The sequence below is a fragment of the Gambusia affinis genome, linkage group LG24, assembly GCF_019740435.1.
Source record: "Gambusia affinis linkage group LG24, SWU_Gaff_1.0, whole genome shotgun sequence".
Taxonomy (NCBI): Eukaryota; Metazoa; Chordata; class Actinopteri; order Cyprinodontiformes; family Poeciliidae; genus Gambusia; species Gambusia affinis.
Window position 1 is genome coordinate 13,041,863 of NC_057891.1, and position 26,024 is coordinate 13,067,886.

Consider the following 26,024-nt stretch of genomic DNA (forward strand, 5'->3'; position numbering starts at 1 on the left):
TATTTTATTATAATTGCTTATCTTCACTGTGCTTCACAGTATCCTTTGCCTGGTAATATATTGTTGATTTTTTTTTATTATTATTTTTTTACTTTAAAGGATCCTTTTATACTAAAAATGAACTGTTCCAAAAACAAGCAAACATGGATCTGGAGCAAACAAGACCGTTTTTGCAGTACAAACAAATTTCGGGTCCATGCAGATGTATTGAGCACCTGCCATGTATAATTTATGTCTTTCTGGCAATTTTGCAAGACATTTTCTTTAGGAGATCAATGTTTGAAACCGTTTATGTACTCCACAGTAGAACGGAGCGTCGCAGGATTCAGAACTGGGAAGCGCATTTTGACGAGGGATCTCAAACTGACAGTTTGGACTACCCGTGAAGCTAATGCTAAACCAGATAGCATTAGTTAAGTTGACTAGGAGGTTCACTATTTCACTGCTACAGATACAGGAACTTTCCCTTCTTAAGCTGCTCTCAAGCATGACTGTCAATGCATTAGCTTGTAGCATTAGCATAGTTAGCATGATGCATCTTTCCGCATTTCCAGTCCGTCTGCCTCACAGAGAAAGTCCAACCAAAGCACGCTGAGTTTAAAATGTTCAGCAGCTCTTAGCTTTGATCAGGTGAAAGGAAAAGTTGATTGCTATTATGCTATTACATTCCTCCTGTTGGCAGAAGTGCAACAATTTGGGCAAATGTGAATGGGTCAGTTTGCATCGATTTTGATGCAAATGAATAATTAATTTCTCTAGTATCGATTATATTGAGAAATTGATTATTTTGACAATGCCCCTATCTTTTCTTTGACGTAGGCAGGCATGTGGTACCGGAGTTTCAGAAAGTTCTGTAAAGTAAAAGCTTCACAAAGGCTAAAATAATGTATTCCGTCTCATTCCTGCAGTTGAAAATACATTTAAGTGACAGAAAAATCTGAATTTTCTCCCACTTGTTGCTTTGTCTATGTACCAGGATCAAAATAAATGTTTCTGATAACATAATTCAGTCATTTTTGTTTTAAATTTCCTGTTTGTACTATATTTTTAATCAATGTAATCGCACCGTGAGAATCTCATACTGGACTACCCCTACCTCTTAAACAAATTTATTCCACAAAACGTTTTCTCCCACTACTGGAACACAACTGCACACAAAAAAAGCTCTCTGTCTTACTTTTTCTGACAGAGTTCCTCTCAGTTCCTCCCCCACCATCCATCCATCCTTTTTCCACAACTTCACAATTCAGAAACCTGTTACAATCCAATCCTTGTTGGAGAATATTTAGCGTTGTTGAGCCAACAATATGGCATCTGGGTGATTCTCCTAAATATGAATGGCCCATTCACGAGGCTCAATGCCGTCGCTTGGCAGTGGCCCTCCTCCCCCCAGTACTCAAAACAATATTCAGCGCAACAGTCTTGGCACATTTCCCCGAAAGCAACAAAAGAGGAACTCGAAACTGTCCCTGAAACCCTCAAAGCATTAAGCCTCTGTGAGATGCAAGTACTTGGCACAAGCAAAGCGATTTAGCGACAATGGGCAAATCATACAGTGCTTTGTGAGATTTAGGGGATACAATAGCACTCGGTTTCCAAAGCACACATTAGTAGGCATGTCATTGGGACCCCCTGGGGGATTTGAGCAGCCTAGAGGATTGTGTAGTGAAGAGGATAAATATATGTTACTGGGTAAGATGGAGCGCTGCCAGCGCCTTCCCCTCCTTCACACAACATATTGTGGATTACAGTGCGAGGAATACATTAATAGCATAATCTTCCGACCACACAGACTAACCCGCAAACTGAACCCATTTGGCTTGTTAAGTGTACACATTGCATCGCATCCAAAATCAATTTACAACCATTTAACAGAGCTCAGGAGATGTGGATGAGGAGAGAAAGAGAGAAACGGGAGGAAATAAAAAATGCATAAACAAAACCAGAAAACACCACCGAAGTAAATAAATAAATAACTTGTTATAAATGTGCGGCGCTTGCAGCCATGCTGACCTCCGAGTGCTAAACAAAACCCAGCAATGGACAAGCAGACACCCACTCAAAAGTCAATACCATGCGTGCCTCCTCTTCCTCTGGTATGGTTAATGCATGATGCCAGGTAGTGGAGACAGACGGAGAGCAGGCTCTCATTATGCGCGGCGTGCTATCATTAGCTATGTACCACATGTGTCCGTCCTGCCAGCGGAGCCATACAAGAAACATCCTAATGCTCTCGCCTGCTTCCTGTGGGGAATCTTGCCCAACACACACGCATCCATACACAACAACATAATCACATGTATGAATACAAACACTTTCCTTTCCCAAAAGGAGCAACTTCAGTGTTATAAACCATCAGAAATGGGAATTTCTAGAAAAAAAAATTACAAGCTGTTTTTCTCCTTTTTCAAAATAGTTACATATTTCTAATTTTTGGGGGAAGCAAAATGTAAAAAGTGACAGCTTTACTGTTTTGTTGTAGCCTAGAATTAAAACACAAAGCACCGTCCTTTCGGAGCCTACATGTAGGCCTGTCACAATAACAAATTTGTCTGGACAATAAATTGTCCCAGAAATTTTAATATTGTCATTTTGAAACCATTTTTTCAACTAGTAATTATAATAACAAAGATATTATAATGCGAATACACCTACTCAAAGACTCAATCTCTGAAGAACATTTAACACTGGAACCAGAAGCATTTTAAATATCCAAAGTGAAAGAAAACAACAATAAAAACGGATTACAAAGTGTCTGTGACCAAAATTGTATTTTGAAAAACAATAATCATTCAGCTTTGACAGGGAAAACAGGCACATTAAATACACCAGTATTTAATTAGTGCAAACTAATTAAATACTGGTGTCAAATGTTTGCAACATTTCTCAAAATGGCGGCTTTCCAATAATATCTCTGACGATTGGTGGGAATTATCGCACTCATTTTAATTTATCTTGCAATTAATTGATTTATTGCTTATTGTGGCATGTAAGTTGGGTTAGAGTGTCAAAGTATGCAAAGATTTGAAAACGTTTTGGGATCAGGACTGTAAAATTTTAACAATCACGCCGGTTGATTTCTTTCAGTGAGTCAGAAAGAGCAGCGATTAGTGGATTTTTTATTTTTTTTCTCCAACTACAAGGAGCGTAGTGCAATGCAACAGTGCCCCTCCCCCAACTTGTTTCTACCGGTCATCAGGAGGAAAGACAGCAAACAGGCAAAGCAAACTCAGCAACATTTATTAGAATAACAATGGATTATTGTAAAGTAGTTTGAATAGCTGCAGATGTTTTGTTTCTTTATTTTTTGCCTTATATTAAGGTATTTTTACACAATGTTATACTGAGAATTTCTTTGGTTGTGACGGGTGAGAAGTGCACCGATAAGAGACAGAATTTAGGTTTTATAAATAAAAATAAAAAGTAGTTTTAAAGTAGTTAAACAAGTCAAATTTAAAGATTGTTTGATGTTGCGGTCAGAAAATTTAATAAAACTGACAATGCTTCAAATGACCTCTGACCTGAAAAAAATCTGGTTGCAATGCATAGAAAAAAAAGTCGACTTTGCACTCTAAATGTAGCTGAGAAGTGGATGATGAAAAGCAGATATACTCATAACGTAGGAAAGAGAAATCGATTCTAATGTGCAGAAAACATAAAATCAAGAAGTCTATTGCTGGATAACAAACCCATTTCAAAACTACATTTTTTATTTATTTTTTGGAGAACACCACAACAACTGGCCTATCTGAAGCAGCAATTCAGCCTAAATCCAGCAAGTTCACAATAAAAAAAACAACGTTCATCAACATAAAACAAATACTTTAGCAATACCAAAGCTGAAAAGGAAAAGAGTGACCAGCTTTTCTGTGCCATACGCTAATCAGGATGCGAGTGGGGGAGGAGGGGCACCATCTCTCCGAAGCTTGCTGTTCATCCGATGCTCCAGAGCCGCTAAGAAGAGCAGCAGAGATTACACTCAACTCTTTTCTCGCTGTCTGTCTTTTCCGGTGGGTCTTCCTTTAAAAAGAAAAAAAAAAGGAAGAGAGACTCTCTACGGCCTCTTCTGTCGTCGGACCAAATGACTGGCGAGCTTCTACGCATATCAATTCACAATTTAACTTAAGGCTTGCGTGGCAATAACCTAATTAGAAACGGCACCTTCTCATTTGAAGCCACAATGTAAAGGATAAAGCTTTTAGCCGCCATGTCTATTGAGGACTAATGGCGTGAAATATTCAGTTTTTCTTTCTTTTCTTTTTTTGCCTTTTTTAATAAGTCCTTAGCATATTTAACACTTTCACCAGACGAATGTTTTAATATCTACCAGAGAATCCGGGCCATGGGTGGTGAAGATTGCTGCTGAAGAGTAAAAGGGAGGTGAGCCGGGGTCTGTTTAAAATTCAGGGAAAAAAAAGAAAAGAAAAAAGGGCAGCTCTTCGCAAAAGAAGGAAGGAGGGAGAAAAAGAAATATATAAAATATTATCCGGCACTTTGATTTGATTAAAACCCGACGAAATGTACCCGTTGCAAAAGCGGGGGGGACTTCAAAACCTTCCGGAAGGAATCGGGAGTTCAAAGAGAGGCAGATAATGCTGGAAATTAACACGGGAATAAATTTGGGTGTGATGGAGGAAAAATGTGGGGAACTGGTGATCTTAGATCGCTCAATGGGAATTAAGGAAACTGACCTTAATGATTTTTGTGCAACTTAGATGAAATTCTGCACAAAAAGAAAAAAAAAAAGAAAAAAGAAACGACCCGATTTCTTAAGTTTTAAAGCGTTGTCGTGGCACCAATCGTCAGAGGTTACACGTAGCTCTGAGGTAAGCCGACAGCATTATTTTATCCCGGACTCAGACTGGTGCTGATACCCTGAGCTTTAAGTACAGCCATCAGATTTTGACCTGTCAGCACTAAGAGAGAGAGAGAAAGAGTGGTGAAAGAGTAATGAATTGAAATCAGAGAGGAGTGTGTGGAAATGGTTTAAAAAGAAGGGAGAAAACAAAAAAGAGAACGAGAGACTGTCATGGCAAACAGGAAACTACATAAAATACAGTGAGAGGGAAGCAGAGAGGATCACGATGTCAAGGATTTTTAGGAATTGCCGTTCGCTCAGCTACGAAGAAAGAAGGGAAGGCAGCGGTGTTACAGACAGCTGCTTGCCATCTCTGGGAAGGGGAACTTAGATTGGTGAGGAGAGGGAGGCGAAGGGGTGCAGGGGAGGGCTAACGGCCAGCCTCGCTACAGTTAACTGACACAAAGCCCAGGCTCTGTCTTCTGGGATGGAGAGAGGGGGAAATAAGTGGACAAAGAGGGAAACAGCGACGAGACAAGACAGGCTGACGCACTGTCGAGCAAACATGGAGAGAGGAGGAAAAGAAAAAAAAAGAAAAGATGGGGGCAGCGAGGAGGGAGATGGAGGAGAGTGAAACAGACAGACAGCTCCGAGAGGGATTTGTTCTATTTGCATGCCCTGGGCTCCCATGGGGGCCCGGGCTCGGCTCGGCAAGCCGAGAGCACAAAAGATAACACTTAACATATTTGCTAAAAGATGACAACCCTGCCTGGATCTCGTTTGAAGGGGCCTCTTTGTCAGGATGCTGATACGGACACGGCCTAGGTTTTCCTTCCATCTGTGTGTGTGTGTGCGTGTGTGTGTGTAAAAAAATAAAATAAAACACAATATTTCCCCACAACCGCCACAAGTCCCGCAGGGGGCCGGCGACACATCGCGCGCCGATGGCTCCGGGACGGTGAAACGGCTTTTTAACGGTAAACATTACGGAGTGATAGAAAGTGTCAGGATAATTTATTTATACGGCCCCTCTGGGAGACGCCGAGGCACCCTCTCTCTCTCTGTGTGTGTTCGTTTGAGGGTCCACATTTAGATAAATAAAGGCGGCACTTTTTCCTCACTCCTTATTATCCCTCTGTCCCTATTAACTGTACTGGAGGTCCGCCAGAGATGTGAGGCAATACGTTATGTGTATAATGAGGGGGATTATTGCTACTGTCACTGCTACACTCGCACGTAGCAGATGTAAGATCTGGAGCTACGGAAGGTCAGAGTTAAAGGAACAAACTCAAATCAGATTATTCACGTAAAAAAAAACAAAAAAAAAAACAAGCCCGCTCTACCACTTCTATCACACCAGGTGATTCTCTTTATGTCAAATAAAAACAGTCGTCCAGTAATTTAGAAAAAAAAAAAATCTGGAACGCCCTCTGACCGCTTTCCTTTTCCACACAGCAACTAGTGGAAGATATTTAACAAATGATCATCCTCAAATGAGGGGTGGGCATTTACTGTATCGTTTATTATTTATCATCATAAATTAACTCCAATTTATCGTTGTCTTGATAAATTACAATTATGGATTTCTAAAACCCCCCCAACAAATGTCCACAAAGTCGAAATTTCTAGCTTCAATATATCCGCCGCCGTTTGTTCAATGAAAGTATCAATAAATTTGAGAATATGATTAAATTGAGTTACTGCGTGCAGTTTAGTGATACAAATCGCACTTCTTTATGTGACTGGTGTCCTAAAGAGGCACATAACAAAAGACTTTGTTTTCGAAGAGCATTTGTTTTTGTAGGACTATAAATGCTGCTTCATGCAGTTAAAGTCATATAGTTACCTAAAAAAGGAATAAAATAGTTACTATCATCATTTGTTATCACAATAGTACCACAAAATATCATGAAACTTGATATTTTGTGATTTTGATATAAACCATGAAAGTACATATCGCCTAAATCTAGTTCTAATATGAAACAAAAATAAAGAATGAACATCGGCCACATAAATACGCCGTTACTTTAAGCCCCACAGCATGATGCTGCCGCTTCCATGCTTTTAGCTTACACTCATCTGTCTGTGACATATCTAGAGCCAAACATTTCTCCCTTCTAAGTAAGCGCAGCCTGATTTTAGCCAGCTGACCTGCAGTGCACAGAAGGCGCAGTCACCTTCTCATTAAAAGGACTGCAAAAAGATATAAACTATTTGCTGTTTTAAAATTCTGCATCGCTCCGCCAAAGTCTTCCAAATAAATGTCCACAAGTCAGAGCTGCGGCTGCAGTTTTAATCCTTCACCGTTAACTTGTTGCTCTCTCAAACCAGGAAGATCATGCTACATTTTATGCTTAAAAGGAGGAAAAGAAAATAATAATAATAATAATAATAATTAGAATTAAAATAATAAGCGGCACCTTTTCAGCGTATGATAAAAAGCAGGAGGGTGACCATGCAATGCGCGGAAAAGGTGCTCCTGCGTTGGCTGCAACATACAAACCGGAGCGCAGCAGCAGGTGAGAGCTCGTGTCAAGAAGCGAATAAATATGTTTGTGCGGCAGGAGAAAGTGAGATCAAAGGTGAGAGGTCGAGTCTTGGCTAACAGCCGCTGCAAACCAAAAAGTACAGCCGTCTCGCTATCAGCAGGGCGCTGTGGACGGATGGAACATGCACCAAGCAGCGTCTCTTTTTAAACGCACACACAAAATACCTGTCGTTTAGAATTATACAGATTTCTGCAGCTGTGATTTTGTCCGTAAATGTTGCTACTGAGTCTTTGTTTGTTCGCGTGAGGATGTTTGAAGTGATAAGTGAGCAAAGGTTTAGTGAAATAAAACAGATTAATTTTAAATTCTTTGCAGCAGCCAAGGCCTCTTTCAAAGCAACCTACCTGCTAGTGGAAATGTGGACGGTTTAACAACACAAAAGAAGAAAAATATCCCTCTTTAGATCCAGGTCTGAAGATTTCTTTAAAAACTGTCCAATTTCCTAATAAAGCATTTTGTTGCTTTATTAAAATCTAATTGGATTACAGCAAACTGTACCACACATACTGTAGTCACTGATTATTAATTCCAAGTTGGTATGTACAACACATATTTGACCACAATGCATTTTTTATGTCTTCTAGTATGAGTGAAAATTATCTATTTTTTTCCAGCAAGGTCGCACTTTTGTTTTTAATTTTTATATATATATACATGAGTGAAAAGGTAAATGATCACTTACCATAGACGCTGCTGCTGCTGATCATGTCGTGCTGTAAAAAAAGGAGACAACGTGAATACATTTTAAGACAAAACAACAAAACATGTTATAGTAAAATATATATATATATATATATATTAGTTTTTTTCTTCTTTTTTTTTCCCAAAAAACTCTGCATTTTATTACTGTTTTCAGCTGCAGCACTACGTGATGTGCGAGATGGGCCCTTGCAACTCAGACCTACATGCAAATGATTAGAAAGTGGAACCCGGGGTGACAGGTAGCGGCGAAGCAAAGCTGAGGAGGAAAAATAAATCAACTGGTGCGGCGCAGGTTGGAGTTAAATCTCCCCATGACGCCCTCAAAATGTCCAGGCTTGATGCGAGAAGAGCGGGGCAACTTGTTGTGACCGCGCTGCAGCAGCTGCAGCCCTCCTGGACGCTGCTCTGTCCAGCATCGTCCAGGAGCCATACCACAACTTGGGGATATTTTATCCGTCTTTTACCCCAGTGGGAGAGAGCTGCGCTGCCGACACACACACACACACACACACAGAGAATACGGCCAGTGAGTCTAGACGTGTCTGTCCTCTAATTTAGCCGCGGCGCAGGTGAACCGGTAAAAAAAAAAAATTATAATAAAATGAAAAAAAGGAGAAGAAAAAAAAAGAAATATAAACATTTAGCGCACCTGAGGCTAGTGGGAACTTCTTAAATAGCTAACCGCGCGTACATTATTCCGAATTAAGCCGCGTGCGCACGCCGCTTCTAGCTTTTCTATAGACGCGCGCGCTCGCTTGGCTGTTCTAATTGCAGCCGCAGCGGATGCCCAGCCGGACCGTCCTCCCTTACCTGTGTGTTTTTCTCCTTTTTTAAAATTATTTTTTTTCTTATTCAGCGACAGGTTGACCCCTCACGCAGGGGTGAGTCGAGGTCGCATCGATCCCGAGGAGGGGCGTCTGCCGGGTGTCGAGGTTAAGCCGGGCTGCGCTCGAGCTGAAACCATCCCAAGTTAACGCAGGAAACACTGACCACAGCCACTGCCATGTTGGAATTTCACCAGCCCCGAACAGCTGCTTCTCACACTGACCAGTGCGCTGCCCAGTGCGCATGCGCTTACGCCAGTAAGAGGAGAGAGAGTGAGAGAGATATGAAGAGAGAGGGGAGCAACTAATAATCTTTAGCTGTCACACCGAAACCAAAAGCCATAACAGAGTAACAGGGATCTTATTAGGCAAAACGGATCGAAAAAGCATACATAGCATTACTGAAATTCAATTTTTAAGATGAGAAAAAAAATTTGATTGTGAAACCTTTAGCGTGACACATCTTATGCAATTGAACAAGAACTTAAACTGTTTTTAAAAAAAAAAAAAAAATGAAATAATTAGTTTAACCTGGTTGCAGATTTAGCTGATACGTCTCTTCATTCACATTTCAGCAATCACTCTTCCCTCAGTTTAGAAACATTCCTTATTATATGGATTCCTAAAATCTTCCCAAATCTATAATCTCTTGTGCAGATTTTTTTGGGGGAAGTTTGTGCATTGTATTATGTTAGGCAGTTCCTAAACTAATGTATAAAACAGAATTTTCCATTCGTCTACAACTTTCTAGAAGACATGTGAAAGTTTTGGGTCAGAACTGATCGGCTGTTTCGAATGATTTCATTCACCACCAACCAAAACAAGTAAAAATAAAAAATGATAAAAAAGAATCATGATGCTTCCACCATTGTTGTGTTGCGTCAAAAACTTGAAACAGTGTTAAAAATTGAAGTGCCAAGGGCTGTTTGAAAGTGTCATCTCTATTTTTTTTATATGCTTGCAAAACAAATCCCTTATGATGGCCGACTGTATTACTTATAATACAAAAAAAAAGAAACAAAAAGATTCATGATTGTTTTTACAATTTTGACACCAAACATAACATTTTTGTGAGGAGGTATTTCTGTGACCACTGCATGTTATAACAATGACAAATGACAAAAACAAAAACAAACGATAAGTTGTCTTACTAAAGTTCACACAAGGACACTAGTGCATGGAACAATGGCAGAGACACAGACTGAAGGAAGAAAGCTAACATGAGGAAAGCTGTGGAGAAAGTTTACAATAACCAAGTGGAAAAGGTTGAACACTGATAGCACTCAAAAAAACATGAAGAATACTAAGAACAAAGAAACAAACTAAATATAAAGGAATCAATTGGAAAGGCAAGACAAGGAAATAATCAAAATACAAACACAGATGAAAACCAAAACACCTCAGAGTCGTGAGAGTTGTGGTTATTTCCTCAAAAACCCACTCTCTCAAGTACAGCTAAATATATTTCCCTCATTATCTACAAAATGAGAAATGCTCGTAAAATAAATGTAATAAGTGGTGTTTATGCCTGAAATGCATGTTGATGTATGTATGCCTTTTTGACTTTCAAAAGTCTCTTGTATAAATATGATATAAAAGGGGGAAACACTGAATAATGTAGTCGATTATTGTCTGCTAAAATATCCAATTACCATTAAATGAAAGGAAAGGAGAAAAAGTATTCTCTAACACTTCTAACAATATTTTCTACTTGTAGATGGTGGCAAAAGAAACTGAAAAAACATCATATAGCAGCTTGGAAAATATAATTCAGGATTTCAGCAAAGCGGCTAATCCACAAACCGATTTCGAGAGAGTTCTGGATTTCACCAGGTTCCAGAAGCTCTGTCTGAGCTTTGTGTTCTGGCTTCCACAGGGAACAGTCAACCAGACCTGCTCACAGAGTCTCAGAGAGACGTACACATTGAAAAGGTCTGGAGCACACAACTCTGCTTGTCCTTGAACTGCTCTACAAAAGTCCAACAAAAAACACTTAGAAACTGCTAAGTTTGTCATTCTTTTTATCAATGGATGGGTGGACGGACGACGCACTCTTACGATACTTATCCAGATCTGAATTGGATAATACTTGGAGAGTAACTTTTTTTCAGCCAGCTTATCAGTAGTACGCAGCAACTGCCACTATGCACCAAACAAACGGACAAAAACCTGGCTCTTTCCTTGGAATGTCATGACGGACAATGTTATTGCTTTCGAAATTGCAATTTTTAACATCAATAACCTGTCTGTGATGAATAAAGAGCTTAAAATGTACTCTAAAGCTCATAACCAACTAAAGCGGATCTCACGATGGTAACACCATGATCTATCAATTGATCTAAATCAAAACCTTTAATTAAGATATACCCAAGGGTTCCCCATAGAATATTTAGGATCAGAGGCTAGAGGTCCAAGACTTTTCCTTACTGAAAAACAAACAAGGATTTTCACTGACAAAGTCTCTGCACTTTATAAAAGCATACAACGAATAACTGAATATCATCGGCGCATAAGTAATAATAAATGTTTTCAAAGATTCGCCCTTTTTATCAACCTCAACAAGTCTTCATCTAAATTTAAATAGCATGTGGGTGTTGTAATCTTTGCATTAAAAAAAAAGTTACATAAGACAAGCATGGGCACTTACCTCAGAACAAGGTGAGAAAACCGTTTGGCGGCAGCCTAAATCATATATTTCCCAGTGATAATTACAGCAAGGCTACATGGAATTAGCAAATGAGGCACTAATTAGAATGGAAATGTCCCAGTTAGTGGCTTATCAAAGCATCAGCAGGGAAACCAGGTTTGAACAAGATATCAAAGATGGAAGAGCTGTCAGTTCATTGGTACAAGTAACACCCCCATTAGGTTGACAGCCTGCGAGTGTGTGTGGGTTCTGTGGAGGAAAGGAAGAAGAAAGGTTCTTATTGGGAAAATTGTATATGGTTGACACAACAAAGCAAAACATAAAAATTTCTTATATATATATATATATATATATATATATATATATATTATATATATATATATATATATATATATCTTTTTGGCTTAGTTGTTTATTGGTGCGTAGGTCAGCATGCGGGCAAACACATCTCAGCATGATGTCCTTGAATTACCCCGAGTGGGTGATTTGCTTTCTTACACCTTTTATTTCTCCACCTGCTTCTCTTTCCCCATTATTTTGATCATGAAGGCGTGACAAAAATGCAGGGTTGGATAAATGAGAAAAATGTGCCTACGTTCTTTATGTAATTAATGATTAATTTAAAAAATAAATCATGAAAAGACTCCCTAAAGAGTCTAAAAAGCTATTTAGACATATAAAGTTGTAAAATATTCAATCCAGATGTATTGAACCAGCTTGGAAAGTACATCTACTAAAACACACAGGGAGTCGTTTTGTTATTCAGGTTCAAAGCGAAGCTACCTGCTTTTTTGGACCTGGAAGTGGGAAGCTTTATACCAATCATGCATCAAATGGGCAGAAGAATTGGTAACCAAGTGATAAGTGAACACAAGGTTTTTAAAAGAGCCTACTTCAGAGAGATATTGTTTTATGCACTTAATGTACAGATTTTAGGAAACGATTGATTTTAACCAACATTTGTATTCTTCCAACATTGAATGCCATAGATTATTAGTACAACTCTCCATTTGTCCTGAAAGACTCACGAAGGTCTGCGACCGCATTGATGATCCTCTTTCAATGTCTATTCTGCTGTTATATTTAAATTAGTCCAGCCCACAATGCAAACAGTGATTTGCCAGTAGTTAGATTTGATTGAAAATTCAGCTAATGGCCCTCTAATGGCTTCGTGAATAGGGGTTTTCTTTTTGCACCGCATTGCTAAATATTAGCCGCCATTCAGCGCGTCAGGCCCGTAATGTTTAAGCGAGAGAAAACAGCCCTTTGTGTTATATTGCGGTGTGCAGGCGCCGCGTTATGTCCTCTCTGATTTCCATACTGAAGGCAGAAAGGTATAATTCGAGTGTTGAATATGCAGTTATGCTATAAAAGGCTCCCACACAAGTATGGAAAAGCCTTGTGTAAGAATACTTTTAGGTTTTGTGATTTGTGATGCGTTGTGTGTCTGATTTAATGACAACATAAATCTAAATAGATTCTAACTCATTAGTCGTTGGAGAGGTAATGATGTAGGTCTGTCACTAATGAGCTTAAGCTCTTAATTGAATAGGAGGGGGTAGAAAAACACACACACACATCTATATATATATATGAATGGGATTATATATATATATATATATATATAGTGCACACATACATCTACAGATACAATTCTGCCTCTTGTGGTGAATGTTTTCTTCTCTTTTCTTGCCCTCCTTCTACCTCTCTCCCTTGATCAGGGGTCAAAAAGAGGAGGGGGCTGCTTGAGCTACATGACCAGCAAAATTTCCTCCACACACACCGCTCAAAAACAGACCGCAAAACACAGAGATCGGATTTATTTACGAAAATGCAGCACCCCGTGGAGAATAATCTTAAATGCAAGGCAGAAACAAAACGTCTAATCCCCGAACGTCACACAAATCAAACCTGTGCTACCTTTTGCCACATGTAAGAAAGAGGGGAGAGAAAAACTGCAACTGCTTTGATGTCACCTCTTCTGTTTTTCATCTTTTCTATTCATCTTCCCAATAATTATCAGCACTTAACCTGTCATGTCTGCCAAGACGTAAAAATGCCAGAATCCATTTGGATAACGAGGCGAGCTTATAGGATAAAATGTCTATTCTCTTATGTTACATTTGAAGCAGGATGTGTTCCCTTGGTAATACGGGTAATGAAAATGATGATATCCAATTTCATAGTGTCTTCTATCAAATATATCCCGATGTAAACAAAGCCCCGCGTGAATGGGGGGACAATGGAGGAGGAATCTCAAAGCCGGGAAATCCATGGGGAGAAAAAAAAAAAGAAGGAGAGATTAGAAAAGCCCAGACACTGTTTCCAGTGGCTCAGATAAAGGAGAGAGAATAATGTAGGAAAATAGAAGAAGGGATGAGTCGCCTGTGCTCAGAGGCTCGAGTGTGGCCAATCCCCTTTCATGAGCCCAGACTAGCGCCCTGATGGGACGCAGCGTAGATTTGAGCAGAGCCTATTGAGCGTAAGCTGCTAAATTTGGCAATGAAGGGAATGTGATTTACTGTAAGCTCCAGTGGGCCAAGAGCAACGCAGCCGCCGGCGTCTACACACTCACACACACGCACACACACACACCTGAGAACATAAAAACACTAACAATAACTCACTCACTCTGTTACTGTCTCTTGCTCTCTCGCTCATTCTCCCCGACACCCAGTGTGAACGGCTGGCTGGCTCGGCTCGCCGCCCCGCACACACACCAGCGCGGCTACTCATGCGGCCCGGCTGCACTGACTTTGACAAATAACCAGGAAGTCCTGGTGTTGGCTTAAAAACTCCAACTTGTTCAGTTGCAATTCTGCATTTGTCCTGCTTTAATGGCCGTGGAAGTGGCTTTGGAGGTAATCTGTCAGTGATTGATTAGAGTCCGGCCAAATCCTCAGCCCCCCCCCTCACCCCCACCCAACAGAGCGCATTGTTAGGCAGAAGGCCCCGCTAGCTATTGCCGCCGCTCTTCAAGGTGGAGAGAGATGGGACAAGATGGAACCGCAGTCAAACACAGACTTATTGAGTGCGGGTGTATATCTGTGTATCGACTGCAAAGAAGTTAGGTCGCATTGATAAAATTTGAAATTTCACCAATTTGTTCGTAGAGTGCAATTGAAAACAATTGTAGTTGTGCAAGCAAACTGTAACTAACAACAACCTTTACTTGAACGGATAAAAACATGTTGTTGAGATCTACAATCTCTTTTTCAAAAGGTAAATGGCACAAATGTACAACACAAACTCTGTAATAAGATTACTGTGATCCAGTCCATTTAAACCAGCATATCTGATTCAGTGGTACCAGAAAGAACATTTAGTGATGTTTTTGAGAGCTTTTTCAAAGAGTTCATAGTCCCAGGTAGATCTCACTTGACAATAAAAAGAAAAACTATTCTAGAAGTTTGGGCTACAGCTGAACAGGCCTGCTCACTTTGTCTTTTAGCATGACCCTCGTAACTTAGAAAAGCAGTCAGGTTGACTATTCAAAGCTCAAAGATCCGCAAGATTCATAAAAACACAGTAATATCTTTTTATGTTGAATGATAGAGTAGAAGGTAATGCACAGAAGGCACACCAGGAGTAATGTGCTCACAACTCCAGTAAATGGATAAGCAGCTGAATTAATACAAAAAATTATTTCTAAGTCGAGTAAGTAAGTACAGAAGACTTCTGACAGTAAGAAATACTTTTACTTTTGTAAAGGAAAAAGCTAAGGAATAGGGAAGGGATGTAGAGCTAAGGAGCGATTATGAGTCTAAACTCCCATTTTCTAAGTTCGTCAATAACCATTTCCCCCTGGATTGTTCTGTCAGATGCTCAAAGTCTCTTTGCAGCTAAAAGGCCATATTGTCTTCTTTTATGGCTGCGCAGATTTAATCAATTGTTATATTTCACGTGCTGAATAAGTCCGCTGACGATTCCAACCCCAATGAGGTAATCAGGAGTTCTATACCGTATTAAAATTTGGCATATGAGGTCAGAATGCAGCAATCGAATTAAAATAGAAAAATATTGCATTTGAGTTTTCTGGGGGGTTTTCTCATTGGCGATAGTTTCCCCGTGTCTTTAATGAAAGCGAGAGCCTATTTGCCAAACATGCAGGCTCTGACTACAAAAATGTTCAACATGAATCTTAATATCACTTAAGTGATAATTATTTCTGCTCACCACAAACCTGACTAACAAAATAGAATTCAATCAGAGCCTCCACATAATGATAGTCATTATGAAAATAACGAACAAAAAAGTAATAATGACATCCCTGCCTGCATTCATACCTCTTTTTCCTCACACATCTCCATGGTGATCTGAATTCCTTTTTTCACCAACTCTGTGTTCTGGCTGGCCCATGGACGCTTTAATCACATTGTTTATGGTAAACCAAGCGTAGTGTGCGCGCTCTGTGCGTGGATTCATTTAATTAACCACTTGAGAGGTGTAGCAGAGTCTGCAGCGGCCCTCCGTTGTGTCCTGCGGTGGGGAAAGGGGAGGTGATTGTTGCTGACCAGTCCGTCTCTGCGATTCTCTCTATTGGCGCTTTGAAATTAGATAAATCTCCTTCGGAGTGGGAATATTTCCCTCGTAACGCTAATGTGAACCAACATCTGACAATCAAGTGAAATAAAATGATCAGAAAATTATCTCACCACGGCGGCACAGGAACAGATTTACACATGCTGGGAATAAATGATATATCACAGGCTGTCGTACAGCTTTCCAAGTCAAAAGCAGCAGTTTTGGGGGGGTGGAAAAAGAAAAGAAAAACAGAATCAGAAATCAAACAGTAGAAATGTTTGGATTATAATTACTTTTTAAGTAGGGGAACCTTTCCAACAAATTGGCTGGGTTGTACAATGGAAGAAATTCAGAAAAACACTGTAAATGAAAGTTAGCGTCATGGCAAAGTACCCTATCATCTAGAAGTGTCCTTTATCCTTCCTCAGGTCATTCCTCACTTCCTTTTTTCCTACCTTGCTCTTAATCCATCTTTCCTTCCTCTTTCTTACCACCTCCTTTGTGTATTTCCCTACAACCCACCTTTTCTCTTTCCTCCATTCCTTCTCTGTGTCCTTCCATACTTATTTGGATCCTTCCTTCTGATTTACCTTTTGTCCCCTCTTACTTCCTCATGCTCTTCTTTTATCCTGTCCTCCTTTTCTTTCTTGCTTGTGTTCTTTTTCTGGTACCACTTTCTTTCCTACCTTGCATCATTGTCTCCTTCCTTCTTTGCTCCGTTGTTTGCTTTTGGCTGTATTTCGCACAACCTTTTCCTTTACTTATTTGGTAAGTGAGATGGAGAACAGCCACGAGGGGACGTACCAATCAGAGTACATGCTTTGATGTGCAAATATCACATGACATTATGAAAGTGGTTTGTTTGCGACAGTATGGAACAGTGGGGGCGTGATTAGCTACCTGCAGTAGAATGGTCAAAATAAAGGACATTTATGTCTTGGAGTGGTCCAAATCCTACTGAAAATTTGTAATCATAGCCTCAGCAAAGAAAAAAAATTAAATGGTTGTGAATACTTCTCTGACGTGCTGTAAAAGACCTCATAAGGGACAGAACGTGTCTCTTTTCTAGCAGTAGAGCAAGAAAAGAGACAGCATATACCACAAATGGCAGTAAGGACTGAAAATGTCTCTTGCTGTTCAAAAACATCTAATTTGAAGCAGTTATGCATTGGTGGAGTTTCCTAACTATGCGGTGATGATACCGTCTCTCCGTTCATTTTTAATTATCCATGCTGCTGATCAGCAAAGTGAAATAAATTTAAAAGAAAAAAAGATTCTGCTTCTCCGCCTTCTTTTAACCAAAGATGCCCCAACGTGACATCCATGTGTGAAAATCTATTTAATGCATTTAGTTATTGTTGAGAAGTAAACAGACTATTGTTATGCAGATTTCTGAATTATAAAGCATGCTGTTGTTGTTTTTTAGTGTGGAAATCACTAAATATAGTGCGTCGTCATCCCTATATGTTTCAGCTAAAACAAATTAGAATATCCGACAAAGATAAACCGAGTAAATACAAGATCCATTTGATCAAATGGCAATTTTACTCTCATTAACCACATTTTTTGGAAAGGTGAGTTTGGTTTTTGTTCGGAAAGCACTTAAATTGAAACCAACTGAGAACATGACGCTGGCTTAAAGCAAAAGCAAGAAATTTAAAAACAGATGAGACACAAATTTATGGGGAGCTGTTTACAAACCTAAACAATAAAAAAATAAATAACAGCAATAATTTGGTTTATTTCGTCTGTGAGAGAAAAACATGGAGGAGTTAATTTTTCAAACTTATATTTTCACCATTCCTACATTTCAAAGTTGGAAATTAAATTAAATACTTAATTTCCAAGCTAACTATTTAGTTTACAAGCTAATTATTAAGCTTGCTGATTAAATATTTAAGTTAAAAGCTACATATAGCTCAATACTAAATACTAAACATTTAGCAAACATGCAAATTGGCTCGCCAATAAGCGGAAGTGGAATATCCTGTGGACTGATGAGGTAACAGTGGCACATTCTGATAAGTGTCTGTCTCGTTACATCTGGTCCTCACACCAGGAAAAGATCATCTGTGGTTATGCAGAAGGACAATTAACTAAAGCATACCGGCAAGTTCAACTATAAATAGCAATAAAATCTCAATCTTGGAGTGGCCAAGTAGGACGACCTTAAACCAGCAAGTCCTACTCCAAAGCAACCCTTTGTGTTTGCTTTAAAATAATACCGCAAAGATGAGTAGGCCAACATTCCTCCACAGCGTAGTAAAAAGGCTCATTCATCAAACCCATAGAGGAGGAAATACTAGCGTAAAGCAAATATCACAGGGTTTTCACAGCAAATAACACAAAAAGATGCCATGAATCAGCATATACAGCCGCGGCCGGCTGTGCTGTCTCGCCTCTCCAAACATTTGCACACAGGTATTGAACAATAACTTTGAAGGTCTGGCCGAAGTACTTGGAATGGCCAGTAGGTTCGTACCCCAAGAAGCCATTACTCCTTGAATACCTTGAGGATAATGAAAGTGGGCTAGAGGAGAGCGGAGATGGAAAACTGTGCTGTTGGAGTGCACTGAGCCATCGCAAATTTCTGTTTGAACCCATAACACTGTGCCCATGTGACAAATGATAGCAAACACAGAGCCTGAGCCCTTCGAGGAAGATTATAGTCAGATGGACACAAACTGACTCCCCACCCCCACTCCTCCTCCCTCTCCATGAAGGTGCTTTCTTTTTCCAGCTCGAGGTGTTCACTGTTCATGTTTGCAATTACATTCTAGGCCCTGTTCAGCTGACCACACTCTATTTGTATTTCTGCAACAACCCATCAAGTCAGGTAACCTTCAAGGATAATTTCAGTTTATTTCAAGCTGACGTATTTTCCATCAGTGGCCATAAATGATGCTTTTGTGATAGTTGAAATGGGAATTTGCACAAAACGCACTGTGTCGCTTTGAAACATCTGTTTCTCTCAAAAGAAAAAAACAAAAAAGCGCAGAAAGTCTCTTTGGAGTCCCTCTGTTGCTTGTCAAAGTTAAGATAAGTTAGATGAATGAATGTCCTCGTGACGGTTCATGCAATCTGGCCTTCTTTAATAGTTTTGTGAGTTTTGACAAACTGTGGCACCGTAATTAAAGTCAGACTCATACATGGGAAAACAGAAACATTTCCATGGACTGACTGTTGATCACTTTTGATACAAAAATGACCTGTAGAAAAGGACTGGACTTTTATGTGGGCGATGAATAGAAAGTAGTTTGTAATTGTAGAGAGTCATGGAAACATACCTAATTTTCATATTTAAGCATGTTGTGGAGTTACATATCTGAAATTTTGCCTAAATAATTTTTGCAAGGTACCTCAAACTAAGTCAGATTGGATAGAGACATTGGGGTTTTTTTTGGCTCTTGTAAAATATTCTTACAGGATATAAATCTTGACATTGGGTTGCATAAATATGCTCTGGATGAATGTTTTGTAGTTGATATCCAGCTGGATATTCCAGATTTTCTTTCAACATTACTCTATATTTAGTTCTATCCCTCTTCTTGTCAATTCTGACCAGATTCCCTGTCCCTAGTGAAGTTAAACCACTACAAACCATTGTATCTACCTAAACAGCTATCTGGCTAAAAGTTCTGAATACACCAACAATATCTCAAGGTTCAAAACAACAACCAACAAGTTTTCTAATTTCCTGTTGGAGCTAGCTGTGCTGCATTGCTATCAACTTCATGTCTTCGACTGGTCCAGCCAAGGTCCAGACCTGAATCTAGTTGTGAATCTTTTTACATACTCTTTGTATTTTGCCTTTTTAAAACAAATTACTTTGTCAGACTATGTGATCGTTCATAATTTTATTTTTTTAAAAGTTTTGTAGGAATTTTGTTGCACTACGGAGGACTGCCCGGGCAGTTTCTGCTGCGAGTCACATGTCAATTTGTTACACTTCTGTAGAAATAAATATCGGCTGGGAGCACACTTCCTGATTGGCCATTTTGAAGCAGAGGAGTACGCCTGCATGTCCTGACCTCTGCCCGTTGTTTCTTCATGCTCGGCTGTATAACAAGACCATCACGCAGCACCGACAGGAGACGGGTCTCAGCTGCTTGCGCTCTTATCAGAATGGACTGCGCGAATGAGACGCCTTGAGGAAGTATCGGTAAACAACACTATAGGGTTCCAGTTGCTATAAGCTCAGGCGCTCATGCAAAATTCAGCGCTCTTGTACGTACACTGAGAGGGAGGCGAGGCAGAAGGCAGGGGTCATGTTTTAACTGGGGAAGCTTCAGAACTCAGCAATTTCCAATCTAATCCCGGCCGTAATTTTCCCGAAAGGTAACCTCGGAGCGAGAAACAGAAATACTAATTGCTGCACTTCTGGCGGCTCTGAAAAGTGTGCAAGCACCTGTTAAAATGCCAGGTCTTTCTGGTATTAAAAAAATGTTAAGAAATTCTCCAGACTTTTTTCCTACATTAAATGTGACACAACATCCATTACTTCTCAAAGCGCCCTCCGATTCAGCTTCACCATTCACATCACTTATATTTGATCCCACTAGCATATCGGTAGTTTGGCCGAACTCACTATCACAGAATCCATCATCAATTCTACAGAGATTTAGAGGGCGCTTGGTGAAAAAGTGAGACCATCTGTAATAAAAACATACAACTAAAGCTAACCATGACCATGAAACATGACAGTGACCCAAAACACACAAATAAAACCATTAAAGTCTGTCTGAGAATTAAGGAATGGGAAAATTCCAGTCATGGGGTTAACAGCAGGTATCAAAAGGATAATGCGTCATGAGAGCTAGAAAACACACATTTTGGTGCTATCTTTTGTTTTTTGTGGGTGACAAAAAAAAAGAAAAACAGTGTGATGAAGTATAATTAAATTGTTTTATTTTCCAGAGAGAAATAAGAAAGATTTGACACCAACATGTGAACATTTTGTTTTTGAAAGAACTGAAAATTTTCAGGATGTTGCTTTAGTTTTCTCACAATTGCCTGCCACCAAGTTTTCCGCTTTTTTAAAACTTTTTTTTTTAACTCTTTACAAATTTTCCTTTAAGAAGATATGTTTTTCAGGTAAACTGCACTAGAGACATGGGTGAATATCTAAATTATCCCAGCCTAACTTATTTACATCCCCAAAATGTAGCCCGTCTCATCAGCGACGTGTTGAGCTTCGCGAGCCGCCAAACACACGAGGGCGTTGAAGCAGCTGCTGCCGCTGCCGAGCTCCGGCTTTAATCTCTCTCCGTCTTCCTCTCCCGGTCCTTTAATGGTGTGATCGCCCTTAACTCCACTGTAAATCTCTCCCCAATGGCTTATGGTTCAAATTAATGGCCCTGCAATAAGTGTTTGAATTTCATGAATTGTAATAATACTTACATCACAAGACACATGAAGTCATGTCTCCTTCTCTACAGTGGAGATATGATACATTTTAGTGGGATGCACAAAGTGGTCCCCTGGTAGGATAGTGATGTATTCTAATAGACTGTGCCGGCCAACCTCCGGGTGTAGATATTCATGATTCATATTTGAGGGCTGGTGAACGTTTAAATGGGACATTAAGTGGCAAAGAATATTAAAACACTATTGGCTTTGTGGAATAACCGGAACGTTCGCCAGCCGAGTTATGGCTCTTTTATTTTTCTTCCCTTTTTAAAGGCCTCCTGCTGCATCAAAATATATTAAAGTCAAGCTGGAATTTGAGTTCTCTTCACTTTTTATGTAAGCGAATATGAATTATGATAATGCCATGCGGCTTTTGAGCCTTTTTTTTTTCCAGTTCCCCAGCTTTTGAGGCTTGGGGGATGCTTTCCAATTGTCAGCTGTCAACATGCTGTCAAGTCACACGAGGGTGAAACGGAGGACATCATCATGTTTAGCCTGCAAACACTGATATAAGAGTCTACTTAGTATCAGCTGTCAGACGTTGGTGACTAAAGTCAATCAATCAATCTCTTTAAAGGACTCTCGATTTTTTTATTTATTTATTTATTTTTCCATTTTCAATTTTCACCAGAAATTTTGCAGGGATTTATGCACAAAACTGTTTCTTTTCAGATGAGAAATAAACGTGGAAATGCTGTGAGCCTAAAAAGTCAAATTGTGGTGCTACATAAGAAGCAGATTATGCTAAAAAATAAAAGATATATTTTATAAAGTGTGAGAGGGAGAAGATTAAGTTCAAAGCTCAAGAACACAAATGATTAGGAGCTGCTATTTCTAGCTGCAATTGTAGACTTGACAGCCTTTTTTTCAAAGATTATTAATATTTCTTAAGTTGTTCCTACTACAACGACAAACCTCCATGAATCTTATTGAAAGTGTATATTTAGAACACAACAAAAAATTGTGGTGTATAATTATGAAGGAATACAAAGGTTTCAAATTAGTTTTACAAACAAAACTACCATTTGTGTGGCATTTTTCTTACTCTTCTGTCAGATCAGACAAGGTGTTTGTGAACATTTGTTTTCTTCTAGATTTCGTCCTGAACTTTGACTTGGCCATTCTTCCACACTTATTTTGATCCAAACTATTAAATTGTAGTTTTGGCTGCATTTTTGCAGCCTCTAACGTGTTTCTATCCAGAATTGTCTCCACTTCCAGGAAAATGCCTCCACCATCGTATTTGGGTGATGACCAGAGCCTTACTTTACTTTAGAGATGCACTGATCCGATATTAATATCTGTATCGGTCATGATATTTAAAAAGTATAATATTTAAAGAAAACTGCTTTTCTCTTTCAGACTTGTATCGGCTGATATTAAACCTGAGCTATTTGTATCAGAATTGAAAAAAAGTGGATCGGTGTAACCCTACTTTGATTTTCATATGTGGCTGCTATTCTTCCATTAAGGTCAGATTTGTGAAAAGCATAAATCTTGCAGATTCTATAATTTATCACACTTTTCAGATGTTTTTTATTTGGGAAAAATCTTTCAACTCTATGCTCTGTCGGTCTTCTCCACGCTGACGTTTGGGTCGTAACAAGACAAAAATGCAGAACAGCTCAGGAGGTGCGAATACTTTTGCACAATGCTGCATATATGGGGAGTTTAGAACAATTATGGGTGCATGTTGTGTGTTTATGACAGCACATGGACCCTGAAGTGTGTGTGGTGCAGCAGGAGGACAGACCTGATGATCCCCCTGTCTCCTGGTGACTGTGTGAAGCCAGCCAGCCGTGGCAAGGCTGCCATAACTACCAGTTGAGCTCTGTCAGGGAGATGACCCGCTCTCTTTTCAACAAGACCTGCCACGCTGACAGACAGACAGACAGCAAGACAGGCAGGCGAAGAGACAAAAGACACCACATGTGCATATTTTAATCCGAGTACTCGCCATCTTGCTCCAAATGGCTAAAAACCCGGGAAAAAGCCGTAGGTGTAATTGGACTGCAGCAGCACAGGTCAAGAGTCAATGGTCTTATTTGAGGGCTAACACCATTTAAGACTAATTTGAGACTATGTGTTATTGTGCCTTTAACTAAGTTTCTAACCCGATCTGTACAGAGGTTCATTGAGCTTTTAAAAGAGACCTGCTGCCCTGCAAAAGGCCATCTAATGGTTTTTCAACCCATCAGTATTACTTTAATGTACTGTAGATCAAAGGATAAAACATCCACTTGTGCAGATGAGGGGAAAAAATAGTGAAGTGCATTGAAGATTTTAGATGTTTTTTTACTGAGCAATCCATTTGGATTCTAACGGCGAATCGGTACCGTTCCCTGAACTATTAAGAAGCACTTAAACATCATCAATGTTAATGCTTACAATTTGCACAATTAAAACTTTTTTTTTTTTTTTTTACACTTTAGACTATAGGTGGAATTGTTAAATTCTGCTTTTTAAAAAAAAGACTGTGGATCACTAATATGAGCTTGTATGTATATTTGTATTTGTTCGAGTCCTGCCTCCGTATTTATTCGACACACTGTGTGAATTAGTGCTTCCTTGCTGTCACCGGTGTTTACGTGCGAGTGGCGAGGTCGGGACCCCAGGCTCGAGGCTCGTCCCCCAGAGAGCTTCGCTTCCAGCGTGGCCGGCTAACAGTACAAACAATTAAAAAACCCCGCGGCCGCCCCCTTCGCTCCAACCCCCCCCCCAAGGGGCGGTCGGCTTTCCCCCCCGCTCGGGTCGGAGAAATTGCTGCTCCGCACTGCGAGAGGATTCAGAGTAAACCCTCGGTTATCCGGTCTATAACGATGCTGCTGCTGAGGACGGAGAGGCAGGATCGATACTGCTACAGTCTGTGGACCAGTTGGAGACAAGGGGCTATTATTAGGATGTCCTTTCCTTACCACCTGAGCCACTTACAGGCTTGAGATAGTCACCTTCTTGCCCAAACCGCAAAATTAAATACGTCTCGTCTATACAGAGGAATTAACTATTCCTATGTAGTAAAGATGGACCAGGAGAAGCTTGTGAAAATGTTTTACAAAAACAGAACAGCTAGAATGTTTCAATTCGGTACAAACGCAAAAATAAATATTTCAAATATATCAAATCTGATTTTAAAAAACATAATTAAGTAACTCAGTTTCAATGGGATGACAGAGAAAGTTCCCCCTTACCTGTTGCTGTGAGCTGCCAGTCAGGGCAGTCTCTTTCTAAAGAGAGAAGTTTTTGCCGTTCACAGACATAGCCACGCACAAATAACATTGACTGGCTCACAAAGATGAGAAATTATTTGAAATATTTCAAACCACATCAGCTTATTAGAGAAGAGTGCCAAGGATTTCATTCAACTGTGTGATATATAGGAGCAAGCAACTGAATTATGTTTTAAATTGAAGTGACTAAATCATGATAAAAAAAAAAAGCTCTTAACAAGATGGCCATGTGACAAGAATCCTTTCAGTAGCTCAATAAAGAGCAGAAAATTGTACTTCTTAGATTATAGATAAATAGAAAAAGTTTGCCTTTCAGAGAGGGGTTTTTAAAACTCCAAAGTGAGGAACTGAAGAAATACAATGAGCTGCTTTTCACAAATGGAAGTTGGTCCACATGACCGTGATGAATAGAAAAGGTCCAGAAATTTCAGTTTTTACTTTGGGCTATTTAACGCAGTTCCTTCCTCAAACAGCAGGGGCTCACTCCCGAGAACGCTCGTCTAGTATCAAACAAGGAATGGCTGTAGAATAAAAGTCAAACTAGAGTTACTTCATAAAAAAGCATTTAATTCTGAGCACCCCAAACTTACAGATCCAATTAAAAAAAAAATGAATGAATCTAAATTTAATTTAAAATAGTATTCATAAAAGTTGGGGTTTCATGTCTCAGCCTCGCCTACTTTAAATAACAAGTAAATAACATCTATTTATAATGTCACATGGTAAGTCCACAATAATACGCCTATCCAAAAAATTATCTAAATTATGTAATGTTATGTTATCGGCCACACAATTCATTCCCTTCAGTGAACAGCAGTTTTCCTTTCATTAGAGGTTAAACTACTGGAAGATACCCATAAATGCGAGAATAAGCAAACAAAACAGACCTGAACACATGGATATATTTATTTATTTAACTTTTCATCCTGCAGCTGAAAACTATTTGCATCTTACTTCCTGGATTAGGTTTTTTGCAGACAGTGTGTACGTGTTTTTCTCTGTATGCCAAGTTCTCAAATATACAACTTTTCTGTTTCTTTTTTGCTTTTCTTTTATTTGAAAGGGGAAAAAGGAGGGGAGTAGTAACCAATGCTGCATATGGTTTGAAGACTTTCTTTATTAGAGTTGGAATAATTAAAAAGACCATACACCACTGGAACATTCTAACAGAAAATTAAAGTTGTTTAGAATCGGATAGTTTTATAACTTAAAAAAAAAAAAAAAAAAAAAAAAAAAAATTTTTCAAGCCTAATTTTGACATTGCATTGACTCCACATGTGACACTAAATTAAAAAAATGTCTTGCATTAACATCTTGCATTTTTATACATATTGAAGGTGTGTT

At 39.4% G+C, this 26,024-nt stretch overlaps 1 protein-coding gene across 3 annotated transcripts in view; it reads right to left on the bottom strand.

Annotated features, from left to right (window-relative positions):
- Positions 1–26,024, bottom strand: part of LOC122827410 (fidgetin-like) — an 89,182-nt gene that overhangs the window by 38,258 nt on the left and 24,900 nt on the right. Inside the window, exons 1-2 of one of the 3 annotated variants that reach the window (XM_044110319.1) lie at positions 8,860–9,121; positions 8,030–8,060 (exon numbers count right to left, since the gene is read on the bottom strand). In XM_044110319.1, coding sequence (XP_043966254.1) covers positions 8,030–8,054 — 25 coding nt within the window. In that variant the 5' untranslated portion in view covers positions 8,055–8,060; positions 8,860–9,121. Of the gene's footprint in view, positions 1–8,029; positions 8,061–8,252; positions 8,299–8,859; positions 9,122–26,024 lie in introns of those variants that run through there. The other 2 variants (XM_044110322.1, XM_044110321.1) reach the window with 2 other exon arrangements.